Genomic DNA, 16,036 nt, shown 5'->3' on the forward strand with positions numbered 1-16,036 from the left:
GGATGTGTAGAGTAGAGTGGTTGAGAAGGTGGAGAGGAGGGAAGGAGGTAGAAGGAAGGAGGGAAGTAGGTTGAAGAGAGGGAATGTGTTCCTGTGAGGTTACTGAGCATCTTAGAATGGGAGGTTTTTTTAGTTTGTTTTTTTTATTAATTGTATTATTGACTTATGCCATAATTGTATGTTTGTTTATTTCGGGGGGAAAAAAAATCAATAAAGTTTGTTTATAAAAAAAAAAGAATATATAAATTAATAGGTAAAATGTAATAATAATTTTCAAGCTGTGCAATCCATACTGAAAAATCAAATTGATAAATTTTGTAAGTAATGTGAGATCTTAAGACTATATACACAATAACCTTACTAAAAATCCAATTGCTTTTAAAGTATGCACGGTATTTCAGTCCTACATAATAGAAGATAAGTGAATCAGATATGAGAATGTCTGTCATGGGTGATAGTTGTTTTCACACATTCACAAAAGCTAAACAGATGTTTGCTATATTAAAGATCAGAATACTTTTCTTCTCTGATAAGGTGAGAATCACATGAAATTAAGGATAATTTGGGTAGGTTCAATTAAACTAAATTTCAGCAGAATTTGGGATGAGTTCTCTTTCATTCTAGGCTTCAATATTTAAAGCCCTTCCTTAATAACCTTCTAGCTTCAGTGATATCAAGATAACAAAAGAAATCAAAGGAGAGGCCACATGTATACATTTAAAGTTTTATGCAGCAGCTTCAGTAAAGGATGGCCATATTTAATTTTGAATGTCCACATACTGTATAGTCTGTGTGCAAGCAATTCATTTATAAGTTGCAAGTATCTAGGCTTTAATTCACAGGGTAATTTGGGCCAGAAAAATTTTCAGCATTAAGGACTAGTCTCATAATGGTAAAAAGAGGAGAGAAAATTCACCTTAACTCTCAGTTGTCAACTGCCATGTAATGTATGTGTTGTTTCAAAGACTACGAATGTCCAAAATTATTAAAGTTTGTCTTAAAGTCAAATTAATGCATGTAACACTTCCACAAACATAACCCTTTTATGACACTCCCCCCACCCCCCCAATGACTGCAATGAATCCATTTATTTTAGCAAATGAATATTTGTATTTTTACAAGTATGTGTTCAATTTAAGCAATAAAACATCGTCTACCTACTTCACCTCACAGCTTTTTAAAATATGAAAGAGAAACATGCAGCACAGAAAGGAAGGACAATTAAATGATAGCAGAATAAATATATAAATTAAATGTACTTCTGTCAGAAAATTCGGAAATAACCTCCGATGAACAGAATCTAACAAATGTGTCAAACTCAACAAGGAAAAATAAGAGAAAAAAAAACCCCATAACATTTTATATTGAATGTCACCTCTTTCAGGCTGAATACAAGAAAGAAAGCTGGTTTGGTGTAGAAGTTAAGGTGCTGGCCTAAAAGTTAGGAGTCTGTGACTTCTAGTCTTACCTTATGCATAAAGCTGGCTGAGTGACTTTGGGCCAGTAGCTCTCAGTCCAACCCACCTGACAGGGTTGTTGTTGTGGGGAATATAGGAGGAGGAAGGAGTTTTAGGTATGCCTTGAGTTATTTATAAAAGAAAGAGACAGTATAGATCTGGCTCCACATGTGGCAGGGGCAACCTGCTCAGGCCATCTGCATGGCCCATTTCCTTGCCTGGTTTGTGAATCATCCTGTAGCTGTAGGCTGACAGGAAGATAGACCACCTGAGCATTCGAGGAGACAGAATCTGAGGTATCTGTTTGTTTGTGGTGAACAACCCTAGGAGTGGCTTGTAGTCCGTGAAGACTGTGAACTGGCGGTCATACAAGTAGTCATGGAACTTTTTAACTCCGGCAACAATGGCCAGAGCCTCCTTGTCAATTTGTGTGTAGTTGCACTCTGCAGACGATAGGGTCCTGGAGTAGTACGCGATGGGCTTCTGCCTCCCATCAGCCATTAAGTGGCTTAACACAACCCCAACCCCATATGGGGATGCATCACACGCAATGCAGAAAGGCAGCTGCTTATTGAAATGAGTAAGAACTGAGTTCGACGACAGCAGTAATTTGACTGCTTGGAAGCTACTCTCGTGGACACTGGTCCACTGGCACTTGAGCTTGTTTATCCAAGAGCCAGTGTAACGGCTCTGCCACTGTGGCTTTGTTTGGGAGGAAGGCATGGTAAAAATTCAAAAGGCCTAGGAAAGCCTGAAGCTCTCCCTTTGACTTCGGCCTTGGGGTCTGCTGGATTGCTTTTAATTTGGATTCCGCTGGATGAATGCCTTGGTTGACTCTACCCCAATCTTGCACTTTTCTTTTTTTAGTTTAAGTCCTGCGTCGTGGACCCGCTGAAGGATGGCCTTAAGCCGTTCAGCCAGAATCTCAACTGATTCCCCAGCAATGAGGACATCATCGAAGTAGGGGAAAAAATTCCCTTGACCGTGTGCTCCATCACTCCCTGGAACAGCCCTGGGGCTACACTCACCCCGAACTGTAGGCACTTAACCTTAAAAGCCCCCCTATGGGTGACAATGGTCTGGGCTACTGCTGTGGCCTCATCCATGAGCAGTTGTTGATAGGCCTGTGCCAAATCTAATTTGGCGAACATGTGGCCTCCTTGCAATGATGCCAAAATATGGCTGACAACTGGCACAGGGTACGCGTGCTGTTGAAGTGCCCTGTTGAGGGTGCACTTATAGTCAGCGCATATTCTCACTTCTTCATTGGCCTTTAATGGCATTACTATGGGGGTCTCCCTCGCCCCACTGTCTACGGGCTGCAATACCCCTTGTTCCACTAGCTTATCCAGCTCTGGATCTATTTTGGGTTTTAATGTGAAAGGCACGCTACGAGGCTTGATCCGTATTGGAGTTACCATAGGATCAAGCTTGAGGGCGATTGGAGGACTCTTGTACTCCCCTAGACTAGAACTGAAAACATCCGTGAACTCTTGGCAGACTGCAAACAGATTTACCGCTTATGTTCGATGAATGCCAGTTACTTGAATGCCCAATGCATCAAACCAATCGAGCCCTATGAGGCTCGTGCGTTGGCCTTCCACCACTATGACATCTAGTGGCCCCTTGAACCCCTTGAATTCCACCAGAAGTGTAGCTTCGCCTTTGACTACCACTCGGGAGTTTTGGAAGTCTGTGAGTAGTAGATTAGATGGCCGGAGCTTGGCCCATCTTTTGCTACGATGGCATAGGTGCCTGAATGTTCCTTGTGAAATGATGGACATGGCTGAGCCCGTATTCATTTCCATCTTGCATGGAACTCCCTGAAGCTTGACCTGTAGTCTAAGCTTCTGCTTTAGGGGGCGATGGGCACCAGTGCAGAATACGCTCCTTTGGCTGGAGCAGAACCCTACTCGGTGTTGACCCGGGCCCCCGGTACCTCTCCTGAATGCGTCTTTTTTTGGGCGGTCCCTCTGATGACCTCGGCAGACGGCGACGATGTGGCCTGGTTTGCCACAGGCCCGGCACGTTGCAGTTCGGAATCGGCAATCTGCGCGTTGATAGCGGCCTCCGCAGCCCATGCATCTAAGGAACAGAACTGCCTTCTCAGCTGGCTGCGGTCCCTTCTCCGGGTGCTTTCGTAGCTGGTCGACTTTGTAGTCTGAGTTGGTGTCTTCCATCCGCTCGGCATCCTCGTGGTGGACGGCTTTGGTGTTTGGCGTGCTTTTGGAGGGCCGCAGTGCTTTAACGGCCCCTCTGGCGGCTTCGTCTGCCATGACCTCCTTCAAGGCCTCTTGTAGCGAGAGAGTCTTCTTAGCGAACAGTTTTTGTTGGAGCTCTCGATTCCGGAGTCCGCAGACTAAGCAGTCTCATAGTCTCTCCTCCAAATCCACAAAATTGCAGAGTCGGGATGCTTGATGAAGAGCAGCAATGAATTCTGTTGCAGACTCGCTGGGTTGTTGCTCCTGCTACTCAAAAACGTGCCTCCACGCTATAATGGATAACTTGGGCTCGAAGTGGCCTCGGAGCTTTTTTTTCAAGTCCGCATAGGTGACCAACTTGAGCGGCGCCGGGGCGACCAGGTTCTCTGCAATGTCGAAGGTGGTGGGACCGCACACGCAGAGGAGTGTCGTGGCCTTCAATCCATCTTTGGCGTCCTGGTTGGTGCGGAGGTAATTTTTGACGTGGGAGATGTAGGATGCCCATCTCTCCGGGTGAGTTACATCAAATTCTTTGAGCTTCCCGACCTTAGCATGGTGGTTTGTTTCTTCGTTCAATGTCTTGCGCTGCTGGCTTCTGTGTAGGCTCTTAGGGCCTGGTGGTCTCCAGCGTAGCTTGCTGGCAGACCAAGGGGGGGAACGTAGTATGATGTTAAAATGAGCTAGCCATTTTAACATACAGCACTAATACTGAATATTCCCAATTATCATCGAATACATACATACTCGATGTATATATACTCTAATCCTGTTACATTTCCAAATCTTTGAGAACCGTAAACCCTTATGTGATATAATTTGTGTCAGAACAAATATGTTAAAGTGCCATGATACTGTCTTTGTTAAAAAAAATGCACAGCTACTTTTCAGTTTTTTATATTTTGTGATGTATCCATCTGTGCTGCCTACAATCTTACATAAAAATATGTTTTCTACCTTTGTTCTATTTTTAGTATTGCTTTGCAGCGTCGGTCTAATATGAATCTCTGTGCTTAGTATCTTACATTAACTGTCTGATAAACATACATACACATACAATTCTGTCTGATAAACATACATAAACATACAATTCTGAATGAATTATTTGATTCAAAAAAGATTTGACTCAAACTGATATCAGATCTTCAAACTATTTTGAAATATTGTGTCAACTCAGGGAGCTCTGAATTCCTTCGGAGAGATTTGCAGGTCATTCAGGGGACAATATATGTATTTATAACATAAATATATATCAAATAATAATAATAATAATGTCATCTATCAGTGATAGCTTAACAACATTTGCATTTTTTAAAAAAAATGTAAGATTACTTTTTCTGCATTAGATCAGGATAACTCCTTATATAACTCTTTGCCAGAGAATCTGAATGTTAGTGTCAAGCTATGAACCCTACTGCCTTTAGGACTGCTGCAGGTTTCTAGCTTGCCAACAGAGTGGGGAGGCTTGGGATTCACAGGTATTCTTATCATCTTGAGAAAACCAGAGCTGTGGAAGAGTTGTTTTGGTGAACTAAAGTTTCTTCTCATAATAATTACTGGGAGATGTATTGGACAATGTGACCTGAAACTGTCACAGAGGAGAGGAGGAGATTCATTCTTGTAATTACTTGTTTCCCACTTCATAACCCCACCAGCCTCAACCCGGCCCAAGCAGCGAGTTGAATGGAGAGAGCCAACCCCGAATGGGGGAAGTGGCAGCATTCAATCGGCTCAAGTTGGAGAGGTGGAGAAAAGAGAGAGCTGTCAAACCTGAGTTCTGGTCATACTGCCCCCAGCCCAAAGGAGCCAAGGGGATGGAGTGCTGGAGATGTGAAGCCTCAGAGGAAATGGCACCCAAGGTGCACTACCTGCCAAGGTGCAGTAGCAAGTCGGTAGAGCACCTGAGGCAGCAATTCAGCAGCCTGGAGATCCATGGAGGCAGGTCGGTCCCACAACTGGATGCCAGACCACAAGAGGGTTCAGCCCTGACCCTAAGACTGATGCCGATCCCTTCACCCCAGCATTCAGTGGGAGCAGCAGCTGCGATGACGGGGAAGAGAGTTATCCTGCTGCCTGGGCTACCTTTCCCACCAGAACCCAGTCTGTAGGCGCAGAACCTATAGCCTGCCAACAGCACCTGGGGAAGAGAAACCTCGGCCAAATCAGCCCTTGAGCTTGACAATGAAATGCCAAGTGGCATTTGAGAAATTGAAGGAGCTGAACCCATGTTAAAACAATTAAACCCTGAGGAACCTTTTGTGATCCAGGTGGATGCCGGCGATGTGGCTGTGGGGGCCGTCTTCCTCCAATGATAGGATTTATAGGCGTGTGAGTATGGGAGACCCAAGCGAATCATTTGAGATCAGGGGGGTCCAGTTTACTGCCAAATTCTGGAGGGAGGAGTTTGTGAGAATGATTGGATTCTCTCAGAGGCTCTCTTCTGCTTTCCATCTAAGTACTAATGGATCTATGGAATGAGCCAATGCTATAGTGCAGCATTACCTGTGTTACTATGTCAACTATCAGCAGATGAATTGGGCAGAATTGCTGCCATTTGCAGAAGTGGCATACAACAATGCAGTACACAGCAGCACTGGTTTCACTCCATTTAAGTTGGCACAGGGGTGGAGTTTGTGCCAATACCAGAATGCCCCAGGAGCCCCCATCCTTGAGCACCCTGAGCGATATTGTGAGTTCATTCCATCGAGTCTGGGACGGCTTTAACTAAGGTAGCTGAGAGTCAGAAAAAACAAGCAGATAAGAAACGAGCTCCCCAGGAGGCTTTCCATGTAGGGGATAAAGTGTATCTGTCTACAAAATACCTTAAGCTAAAACAAAGTTGCAAAAAGTTAGGGCCAAAGTACATAGGTCCATTCCCCATAGTTAAAAGTTATTAACCCAGTAATAGGTGAACTGAAATCGATGAGGTAGTTGGGGAAAGTGTATTCCATTGCAGTTTCTTAAACCATACAAGGAATCCACGCTGAGACCAGTTGGAACGGCAACTCCTGTCCTGCAGTGGTGGAAGGGGAAATGTACTATGAAGTAAAGTGAATACTCGACTCCAGAATCTACAAAGGGAAATTGCAGTATTTGATTCAATGGGAGGGATACCCCATGACAGAATCTAGATGGGTGAAAGTGTAGCACATGAGCAAAGATCGCTTGGTGAAGCGATTCCATGCAAAGTACCCCCGGAAGCCAAGACCAGTGCGAGGGAAGGATTAGCAGGCATTAATGTATATTATTTTCTAGGTTCCCTTTCCTTCCTAGAGGGGTGGCCTGTCAAGCTATGAACCCTACTGCCTTTAGGACTGCTGTATACTTCTAGTTTATCAACAGAGTGGAGAGGGAGACGGGTAGAGATTTGGATTCACAGATGTTCTTGTCATTGTGAGAAAGCCGGAGCTATGGAAGAGTTGCTTTGGTAAGCTAAAGTTTCTTTTCATAACAATTACTGGGAGATGTATTGGACAATGTGACTTGAAACTGTCACAGAGGAGAGGAGGAGATTCATTCTTGTAATTACTTGTTTCCCACTTTTTCTTCAGAGCTAGCTTTCATTTTGAACCTGCCATAATGATTCTGCTCAATAAAAGTCACATTAGAGTAATTAATGACTCTGGTGTTTTCCTTAGTTGAGCTTTTCAGCCGGAAGTTGACAGTTAGATTCTGTCCTTTCCACTTTGCTATATCTTAAAAGAAAACCACAAGGAATATTTCCAGATTTATTACAGTGAAACTCTTTATCTAGCTGAAATGCTGCAGGGTTAACGTCCCCTAAAGGGACTATCATTCCTGATATTTTAATCTCAATTTTAGGGGGAAAAAGAAACCTTAGTGTTTACGGTTCTGATCCAAACAAGAGATCTGCTTTATTCCTGTTTGTCACAGACAGATTAACTCCAAAGACGGATTAATATTCAGATTATTTATTCTTCAGGAATCTCTAAACAATAACTTACAGTTAAGAAGAGTTCTTCTGAGGCACGTATCATAATCTTTCCATTCTTATGGTGTAAAAAATTAAAGGTAGATTCACCCCATGTTCATTGGATCAAATGGTCCTGTGGTGTGCTACACAAAACTTTAAATGCTGGCACGTAGCCAGGAAATCCTGTCATAAAACATTGAAGTCCCTCCCAATGGCTAGTTAAGACATAGAACTGACCAATTAGAACACAGATATAACCATGTAACAACTAAACTACATTTCCCAGAAGCCATCTCTTAAGGAGACAGCATTTAACCCCTTAAATGCTACTTATATATGCTCTGGCCAGATGGTTACATACATACTGGCCAAGCACACTTAGGTACTTTGATATTACTTTATCATAGCCCATGAATAAATAAAATCTTGAATAGGTTCAAACTAGATTCCCAGTATGCTGACAACTCCTTTTGCTGCAGTTTGGATTTGAGAAAACCCTGCTAACTGGGATCCTAGTATTGTAGACCAACATATATGATGGACAGCAGTGGTAGAAATCTTTCTAAAATAATAAAACTGCAAGATGGGAAAGGAAAGGTATCTATCAGTTTTTGGTATTTATGTGTTTAATACATAAAATCCATGAAATAATTCAGTAATAACTAAATTTACATTCTACAGATTTGAACTAGATATAAGTGCGTTCAATTTAGCTTGGATTCCTCCTTTGATATTTGGTATGGATTGTTGTTCTGTATCGTGATTGCTGTGTGCAGAACTTTGGATATAACTTTATGGAAATGTAGCACATAAATAAAGGAGCTTATTTTTAAGCTGGTATATTAGAACTGTGCTGCATTTACATAAAGTTTAATATCCAATATTACATTAGTAGGCAACAGATGAATATATATAAATGCAATATAATTTTTTTTGAGAAATTAAGCATTTGTTGCAGTAGTTCCTTAAATAATCAAGGTTAACACAGGACTAATACAGGTAGGACTAATCTAAATGTAATAGATGAATATAGCATGCAAATCAGTCTTACTAAGCATGAGAATGAAACCATTTTCTACCTTTTTTTCCACAAAATTTCTTCACAAAGTTTATTTTATATTTTGGGCCAATCTCTTCATAAAGTATACTCTGCTTCACTCACATCCATTTAGGAATGCTCATATTGCCAAAATATAATAAATTCAACCAAACATACTTTAAAGCTTCCCAGAACTGAGCAAAATCTTTAGGGGAGTTGAGCAATGACTACTTTAGGTGCAGTTCCTGGAGAGAAGCAACTTAGAACTAAGGAGAAACTTCCTGACAGTTAGAACAATTAACCAGTGGAACAACCTGCCTCCAGAAGCGGTGAATGCTCCAACACTGGAAGTTTTTAAGAAGAGACTGGACAGCCATTTGTTTGAAATGGTGTAGGGTTCCTGCCTGAGCAAGGGGTTGGACTCGATGACCTCCAAGGTCCCTTCCAACTTTTTTATTATTATTACTATTACTATTACTATTATTACTATTACTATTATTATTATTATTATTATTATTATTATTATTATTATTATTATTATTATTATTATTATTATTATTATTATTCCTAAAGAATAGAATACAGAATAACACAGTTGGGAAGGGACTTTGGAGTCTTCTAATCCATACCCCTGCTCCAGGAGAACATCCTATACTATTTTTGACAAATAGGTCTCCAATCTTTTTCTTCAAAATGTCCAATGATGAAGCACCAACAACTTTGGAGGCCAGCCATTCCACTGGTTAATTGTTCTCACTGTCAGGAAATTTGTCTTTAATTCTAGGTTGAATCTTTCTTTGATAACCTTCTGTTATTTCTTGTCCTGCCCTCAGGTACTTTGAAGAATACTGTTAGTTACTATTGAGGAAGGTGCTACCTATTCTATACCTGTGAATTTGATTTTTCTTGTTTAAGTGTAAGTCCTTACTTTTCTCACCACTGAATTGCATTTGTTGGATAGATCCTAGAGTTCAAGTCTGTTGAAATATTACTGTATCTTGAATCTATCTTCTAAATTGTTGGCTATTTCCCCACAGCTTGGTGTTGTCTGCAAATCTGATGAGCTCCCCTTCTATCCCATCTAAATAATTTATGGAGATATTGAAAAGTACTGGGCCTAAGACAGAACCTTGAAGACCCCATTGCATGATGTAGTTCCATTGAGAACTAGATGATAAGTATGATTGATCAGCCATCTAGTGGTATTACTGTTTACCCAACATTTTTATATCTTACCAAGAAGTAGATTGTGGTGTACTTTATTAAATGACTTACTGACATCTAAGTAAACTATGTCCATAGTATTTCCATGAAGTATCACTTTGTTAAAGAATGAAACAATGTTTGTCTGATATGATCTGCTTTTGACAAAAAGCATGTTAGCTTAGTTTAGCTTGTTTCTAGGTGTTCACAGATTTGTGGCTTATTTTTTTCAGGATCTTCGCAGGTATTGATGTCAAACTGATTGTTCTATAATTTTCTGGACTCATTTTTACCCTTTTTGAAGATGGGAACCACATAAGCTCTTTTCCAGTCCTCTAGTAGTTCTCCAGTACTCCAGGATCTTTGAAAAATATGGGTCAGTGGTTCTGGATCACATTTGCCAGCTCCTTCAGAACCCTGGGATGAAATCCATCTGATCATGGAAATTTGAACTCGAGTACAGATGTTCTCTTACCATGTTCTTGCCTATCTTGACTTGTATTCCTAATCTGTCTTTTATAGCATTCTTTTTGATAGATTAGACTATTTTTCATTTTGTGTAAAGATAGTTGTAAAGAATGAATTAAACTAATCTGGGTTCTAGTTAAGGTATCAGGCTATGAGTTCTAGACCTATCTTAAGTATAACAGATGGGTTACCTTGGGCCAATCACTGTCTCTCAGCCCTAAGAAGAATGTAATGGCAACCACTTCTGAAATATTGCCAAGAAAACAGCAGGTACTATTCCACACAGTTGTCAGTAGTCCATCCTGCCTCAAAGGCACAGACACCCAAACCCAGGATAAGGGAGTATATATATACCAGTTGTGGTGAACCTATGGCACAGGTGCCAGAGGCGGCACTTGGAACCCTCTCTGTGGGCACATGCACCATCTCCCCAGCCCCACCTCCTCCCACGGCCCCCTCCTCACAGAAGCCCCCCCGGAGGAGAGTTGCCCCTGGGCACGGCCCACCCGAAGCAGCCAAGGACATGGTAGCCGGGCAGTGGGGACAAGATTCTGCCCTTGCGCCCTGTCGCGCGCAGATGATGCTGCGGGGCATGGGCAGAGGGCGTGACCACCATGGCGCTGCTGGGCTGCCTGGGTGATCTGTGGCGGGCCGTGGAGGTGGTGGGTGGCCCAGTGGGCAGGGTGGAGCGAGGACAGGGGTGGGAGGTGGTTTTTGGGCACTCGGTCTCTAAAAGGTTCGCCATCACTGATATATACCATTGTTTCCTGCCAGATAAAACAACTGAAAATAATGATCGTAAACTATAATACATATTATAAAATTAGCTCACCATTCAAGGTTGCAGCATAGGAATGCTCTTACTGTTGTCCAGTGAAGCAATCCCACCCTGCTCAAGGATATTCTATTCAATTCCGCTTCCCAACCAGTTGTTTTGGAAGGTAGGTCTGTCATCAGCACATCATGACCACATTTTTCTTTTTGAAAATTTTTCTTTTTCTAAGAATGTTTGTATGTCTGCATACCCTACCTCTGATGCTGATGATGTGGATATTGTCAATTCAGACTATATAAGCTATGCCACTCATGAATGAACATTATGAACAGGCAGAATGAGATCTTATGTCTGTTTACAGTTATATGGAAAGGCGTGTTGGCAGGGTCTTCTAGACTTGGCATTTGATGCTTGTGAAAAGAAAGTCTTTAACACAGAAATACTGGATTCATAGTATAAAGGGGTAGGTGGTCTTTTAATGTTGTAAAGAAAAATGCTAGTAAAAATGATGTTTTTCAATCTCTTCACATGCTTTTGTAAAAGAATAATTTCCAGCTAAAGGGGAGACAGGGGGAATCTATCTGCATTTGGTCTCGTTTTCTAGTATTCTGACTTTCTCCTCTCTTCAAAGAGTTTACTGGTCTAGGTTTTCTTTTTTTAAAATAAGGGGGGGGGATGTTAATACGTTGTGTGGATTTGATTGCTTTTTATGCTGTAAACCACCTTAGAAACATTAACTATACTGTATAAACATAAATTCATCATTGATTTGCAATGGATTGTGATGTTTATCTGGCTTAATGCCCAGCCAATGCGGGATCTGGGTATAGGGTGCAGCTTCAGCATCTCATTAAGCTGAATGCTTAAACATCTCAAGAAGAGCTCATCATCTTGTCAGGCAGGTCTGTTTCTATCTCAAACAATGTTGCTAAACATTTAACCAAAATCTGGTTTCAATCAATGATCATCTGGGTTTTTTTTTGGTGAAGTGGAGAACAATTCTATTCCATTTTCTACATAATAGTTTTACAGATCTTTGAAGATTGTAATAATTTCTTGATTCCTCTTTCCCAAAATAAACCTGTCTAACTCATTTAATTATTAATTAAACCACTCCTCTCTCTTTTTTTCCAATTTAGGCACTGCCAGACTCCCAAATGACTCTGGGCAATTCATAATATAGCAGAATAGAACAAAAAATAACCAAACAGAAAATGAATAAACAAGTTGGAAATTCAACCATTCAACTAAAAAAAAGAGTTACAAAAGAGATCCTAAACAAGCTCCATCCATTCTAATCTCAATGACTTAATTTTTGGATATCCTATTCATGACAACATATGCACCTATACCTACCCACCTGTACATATAGCCACAATGTAGTTTGTTTGGTTTTAAAGTTAGAATATCACAATTAGCATTATGTGAGTACTTGGTTGTTACAATTCAGTCAACAAATCATGATTAGCTTAGCCTGGTCTATAAAACCAGCAAATAAGTTGCATTCTGACTAAAGTTTGCTATTAATAGATCAGTGAAAACAATGCCACATTAAATTTCCATTGATTTCTTAGATACAACCAACCATCATTTGAAATGAATGCAGAAATGTTTATATTTGTTTATGTATTTATTTACTGGTAGCAGCCCTCCAGCCTTCTCTAAAGATGTCAATAACTGAATGTGGGGGTTTATATGATTAAAGTAACCAAAGTTCAATGGCCAATCTAGAATATATGTGGCTTGATTTTCCTTGTTTATGGAGCATTCGTACCTAAATCAAATTTCAGATCCAATATGAAAGAGTATCAACTATGTATTTAATATATTGAAGAGTTTGGAGTTAAAAAGGATTACTTTGTGGAGCCCACACATGAGAATTCAAACAACCTATTTGAAGATTAATCGTAACTGTCTTGGTGATAATTGTGAGGCAAGGAGAAGATTTTAACACTCTCATGTTGTGCGGTTTGATAGCTTTTAAACAAGCACCATTTTTAAAAGATATGTATTTGACAGATTTCAAAATGTATTCCAATAACTCTGCAGAATTATTCAGATACCATATACCTGAGCAATTTAATTCAGACCTACAGGAAACTATCCTGTCTTACTAAGAGGAAAAAGCACTGCTTTTAAATATGGCAAGACATGAAAATATAATTTCCCTGAATTCAAGCCCAAATCCCACACATTCTTCCATCTCACGTTGCTACCTGAACCTTCCACCCCACTTGTATCACCTCTCATTTGTCTTTATTGGTCCTTCCTTCCTAAGAATTAGTACTAACCTCCAGATTCAGCTGCAAATCATCGGGAACCTGAGAAATGTGGATTTTGTTTCCTTTTAACATATTTTAAACCACCAGAACTCTGAATCTTGAATAAAAATCTGGCAAGAGTTTCTGATAAAACACTGGCATAGGGAGTGTTCAGTGGTCATTGTGGATTAGTGACAGAAGCCATTTGGAGAAGGCCACTCTGATCAATGCTGCTTTAGTCTTCAGATGAATGCAGCCAGGAGATCAAATAACTTTAAGCTTGGGCAGTTATTAAAAGAAACACAATCCTCTTATAGTCTGGTGAAATGTGGGCACATAAAGGTGGGGCTTAGGGAGAACTGAATCTTTATTTATGCAGAGAGAACTATAGTCCCAATCCTCCTTCCAAGCTGCAGGTTACCAAGAGGCTTATGATCCTTTGATAGCAACTCCAGTATTAACAAAGCACCAGAGTGCTGGAAAAGGAAAGGGGGAAGTATAAGACTGAGGGGCCCAATGTCTTTCCCAAATAAAAAAATAGATGGTTTTAGCAAGACCAAGTCCAGAAAGTAGTGAAATCATATATCTCTAGGGGCATTATTATTCAATGAAAAGGATCAGAACCCCAGTGTTTTGTATGGAGCAAGCAAACAGCTCACGGATTATATAGGTTTTTTTTATTAGCCAAGAGGCTGCAAAAATCTGGAGCCACTATCTCTTGGCAAACAGTTTTTGACTCTGAACAAGCTAATCCCAAATGCAAAGCCCAGATATTAAAGTGAGGCCCACCCCTTGGCCCAGGCAAAACAGCATAGCACCTGCAACTGTTTGATTTTCTGGGGTAGGAAATAATCCATAATTCTTGGATTAATGACAGAAGAACAGGTATAAAGCAGTCTGAATATAACTCTGCACTGCATCCTTCCTCTAATTAAAAGGCTTCATGAACATGGTAATTATGGGCCAAGGAATATTATATAACACCACTGATGAGGGCAGCTTGCCAACAGAAGAGGTGGGGGAAACATCACGGCAATTATAACCAAAAGTTCCTTGGGGAGGGAGGCATCTTTCCGCGCTCCACCATCTCTTTACCAAGATTTATTTATGCTCCTATCACGAATACAGGGTGCACTTCAAACACACAAATGGACCAAGGAATCAAATTCATGCCGGTGCTGCAGCTCCCCAGCCCACCGATCCCGAATTCAACCATTTTCCCATAGGGCGCTATTCTGTACTCGAGCAGGGACCGCCGTTTTGATGGTGCACGGCGATTCCTCTCTCTTTCTCTCTCCCTCTTTTCGGAAGGACAAGCAACGCTGCCTTTAATTGCCCCGCAAGACACTGAGGGAGGGATTCGATACAGTACGTAAAATACTCGCGCCCTTCTGATTAATTCAGACACTTGGTCCTCGCTCGCCCTACCGGCCTTCCACCCCATCTCATAAGAGCTCCGATCAATACAGGTAATGCCCTCTGTGCAAGCGAATTGGGCGAGGGCGGCAGCTTAGCTATGGAAAGCCTGACGTTGATCCACGCCGGCACCCGACGCCGCTGCCTTGCCCGAAATCGCGACAGAAAAGCTCAGCGTTTGCATTTGCAACGCCATTGCAGCGCTGCATGTCTTCTGGCTCGGCTTGGTTGTGCAGCTTTTCTCAGATAGATCTGCGGGGTGCTGATCTCCGTCCCCCGCATTTACTGAAGGATCTGCTGCAAGCTTCCCCCCCCCCCCCGCATTTCTAAGCTTCCTTTCCAACGCCGTGGACTTGGAAATCCCAAAGCGCACAGACTTCGTTTTTTTTCTCTAACAGTTGCTGCGTCTTCGCTTACCTTTTCCTGCGCCCTGTTCAGTCTCTTTTGGACATTTTTCGCAAAGACGCCCGTTTTCATGTCAGCCATGGTGGCTGGTTCAAGGAATCCTACCGCGGAGGCAATTCAAGAACACAATTGGAGGAGAGAAACGAGGCCGACTCGCAGAAGGCGAGAGCGATGGGGGAGAGCGAGCAAGAGACCGAGAGCGAGAGCGAGAGAGGGAGGGAGGGGCATAGGGAAGAAAGGTGGGGGGTACTTAAAGAGAGAGCTGGCGTCGAGAAGACTCGGATATGGGATACACACACGACACATTCCGACAAACTGGGAAAAGATTCCAGCGGTGATTCTAAATCCAACCTGATTCTTGCAAAGAATCAGGTTGGAAGGCTAAGCTTTTAAGCATACTTCTTAAAAATTAGCTGCAGCAGTATGGTAACGCCTAACCCATCTTGTCGATTCTTTTATTCCTCCCGCCACCCCAAAAAAACCTGCTTGAGACCCCGAGGAATTCCATGGGATTACAATTTTGAGATTAGGCCGACATGTATTTTTTAAAAGTCCTAGAAGTATGAAAGAAGAGTTATCTTCCATATTGCTGCCTGCAGGCATATTAGCAATTGAGCCTTATCTTTATTTTATTACAGAATTACATGGAAATTAGTTCCAGGAAAAAGTTTGGAGAAGTCCGCTGTTTTCACCTGTGTAGAATTAAAGCGTGGAGGCGAAAAGCAATCTAAGTTGGCTGAAATCGGGATCTCCTTGTCCATTTGCTCAGTCTTGAGGGATAGGGGGAACTGAAGTCCAACACAGCTGAAGAAACTCAGGTTGCCCACTCCTGGACTAAAATAGCCCAGCTTGTGTCTTTTCCTCCAGTCTTTATTAATTG

The 16,036-nt window shown here is 41.7% G+C and overlaps 1 protein-coding gene across 1 annotated transcript in view; it reads right to left on the reverse strand.

Moving 5' to 3' along the window:
• The window catches only part of AMPH (amphiphysin), a 105,765-nt gene extending 90,528 nt beyond the window's left edge, over positions 1-15,237 (reverse strand). The window contains exon 1 of the mRNA XM_029283179.1: positions 15,169-15,237. Coding sequence (XP_029139012.1) covers positions 15,169-15,237 — 69 coding nt within the window. The remainder of the gene's footprint in view (positions 1-15,168) is intronic.
• Positions 15,238-16,036: the final 799 nt, after the last annotated feature.

The sequence above is a fragment of the Protobothrops mucrosquamatus genome, unplaced genomic scaffold (genome assembly GCF_001527695.2).
Source record: "Protobothrops mucrosquamatus isolate PMUCROS unplaced genomic scaffold, P.Mucros_1.0 scaffold32, whole genome shotgun sequence".
In the NCBI taxonomy this organism is placed as follows: domain Eukaryota; kingdom Metazoa; phylum Chordata; class Lepidosauria; order Squamata; family Viperidae; genus Protobothrops; species Protobothrops mucrosquamatus.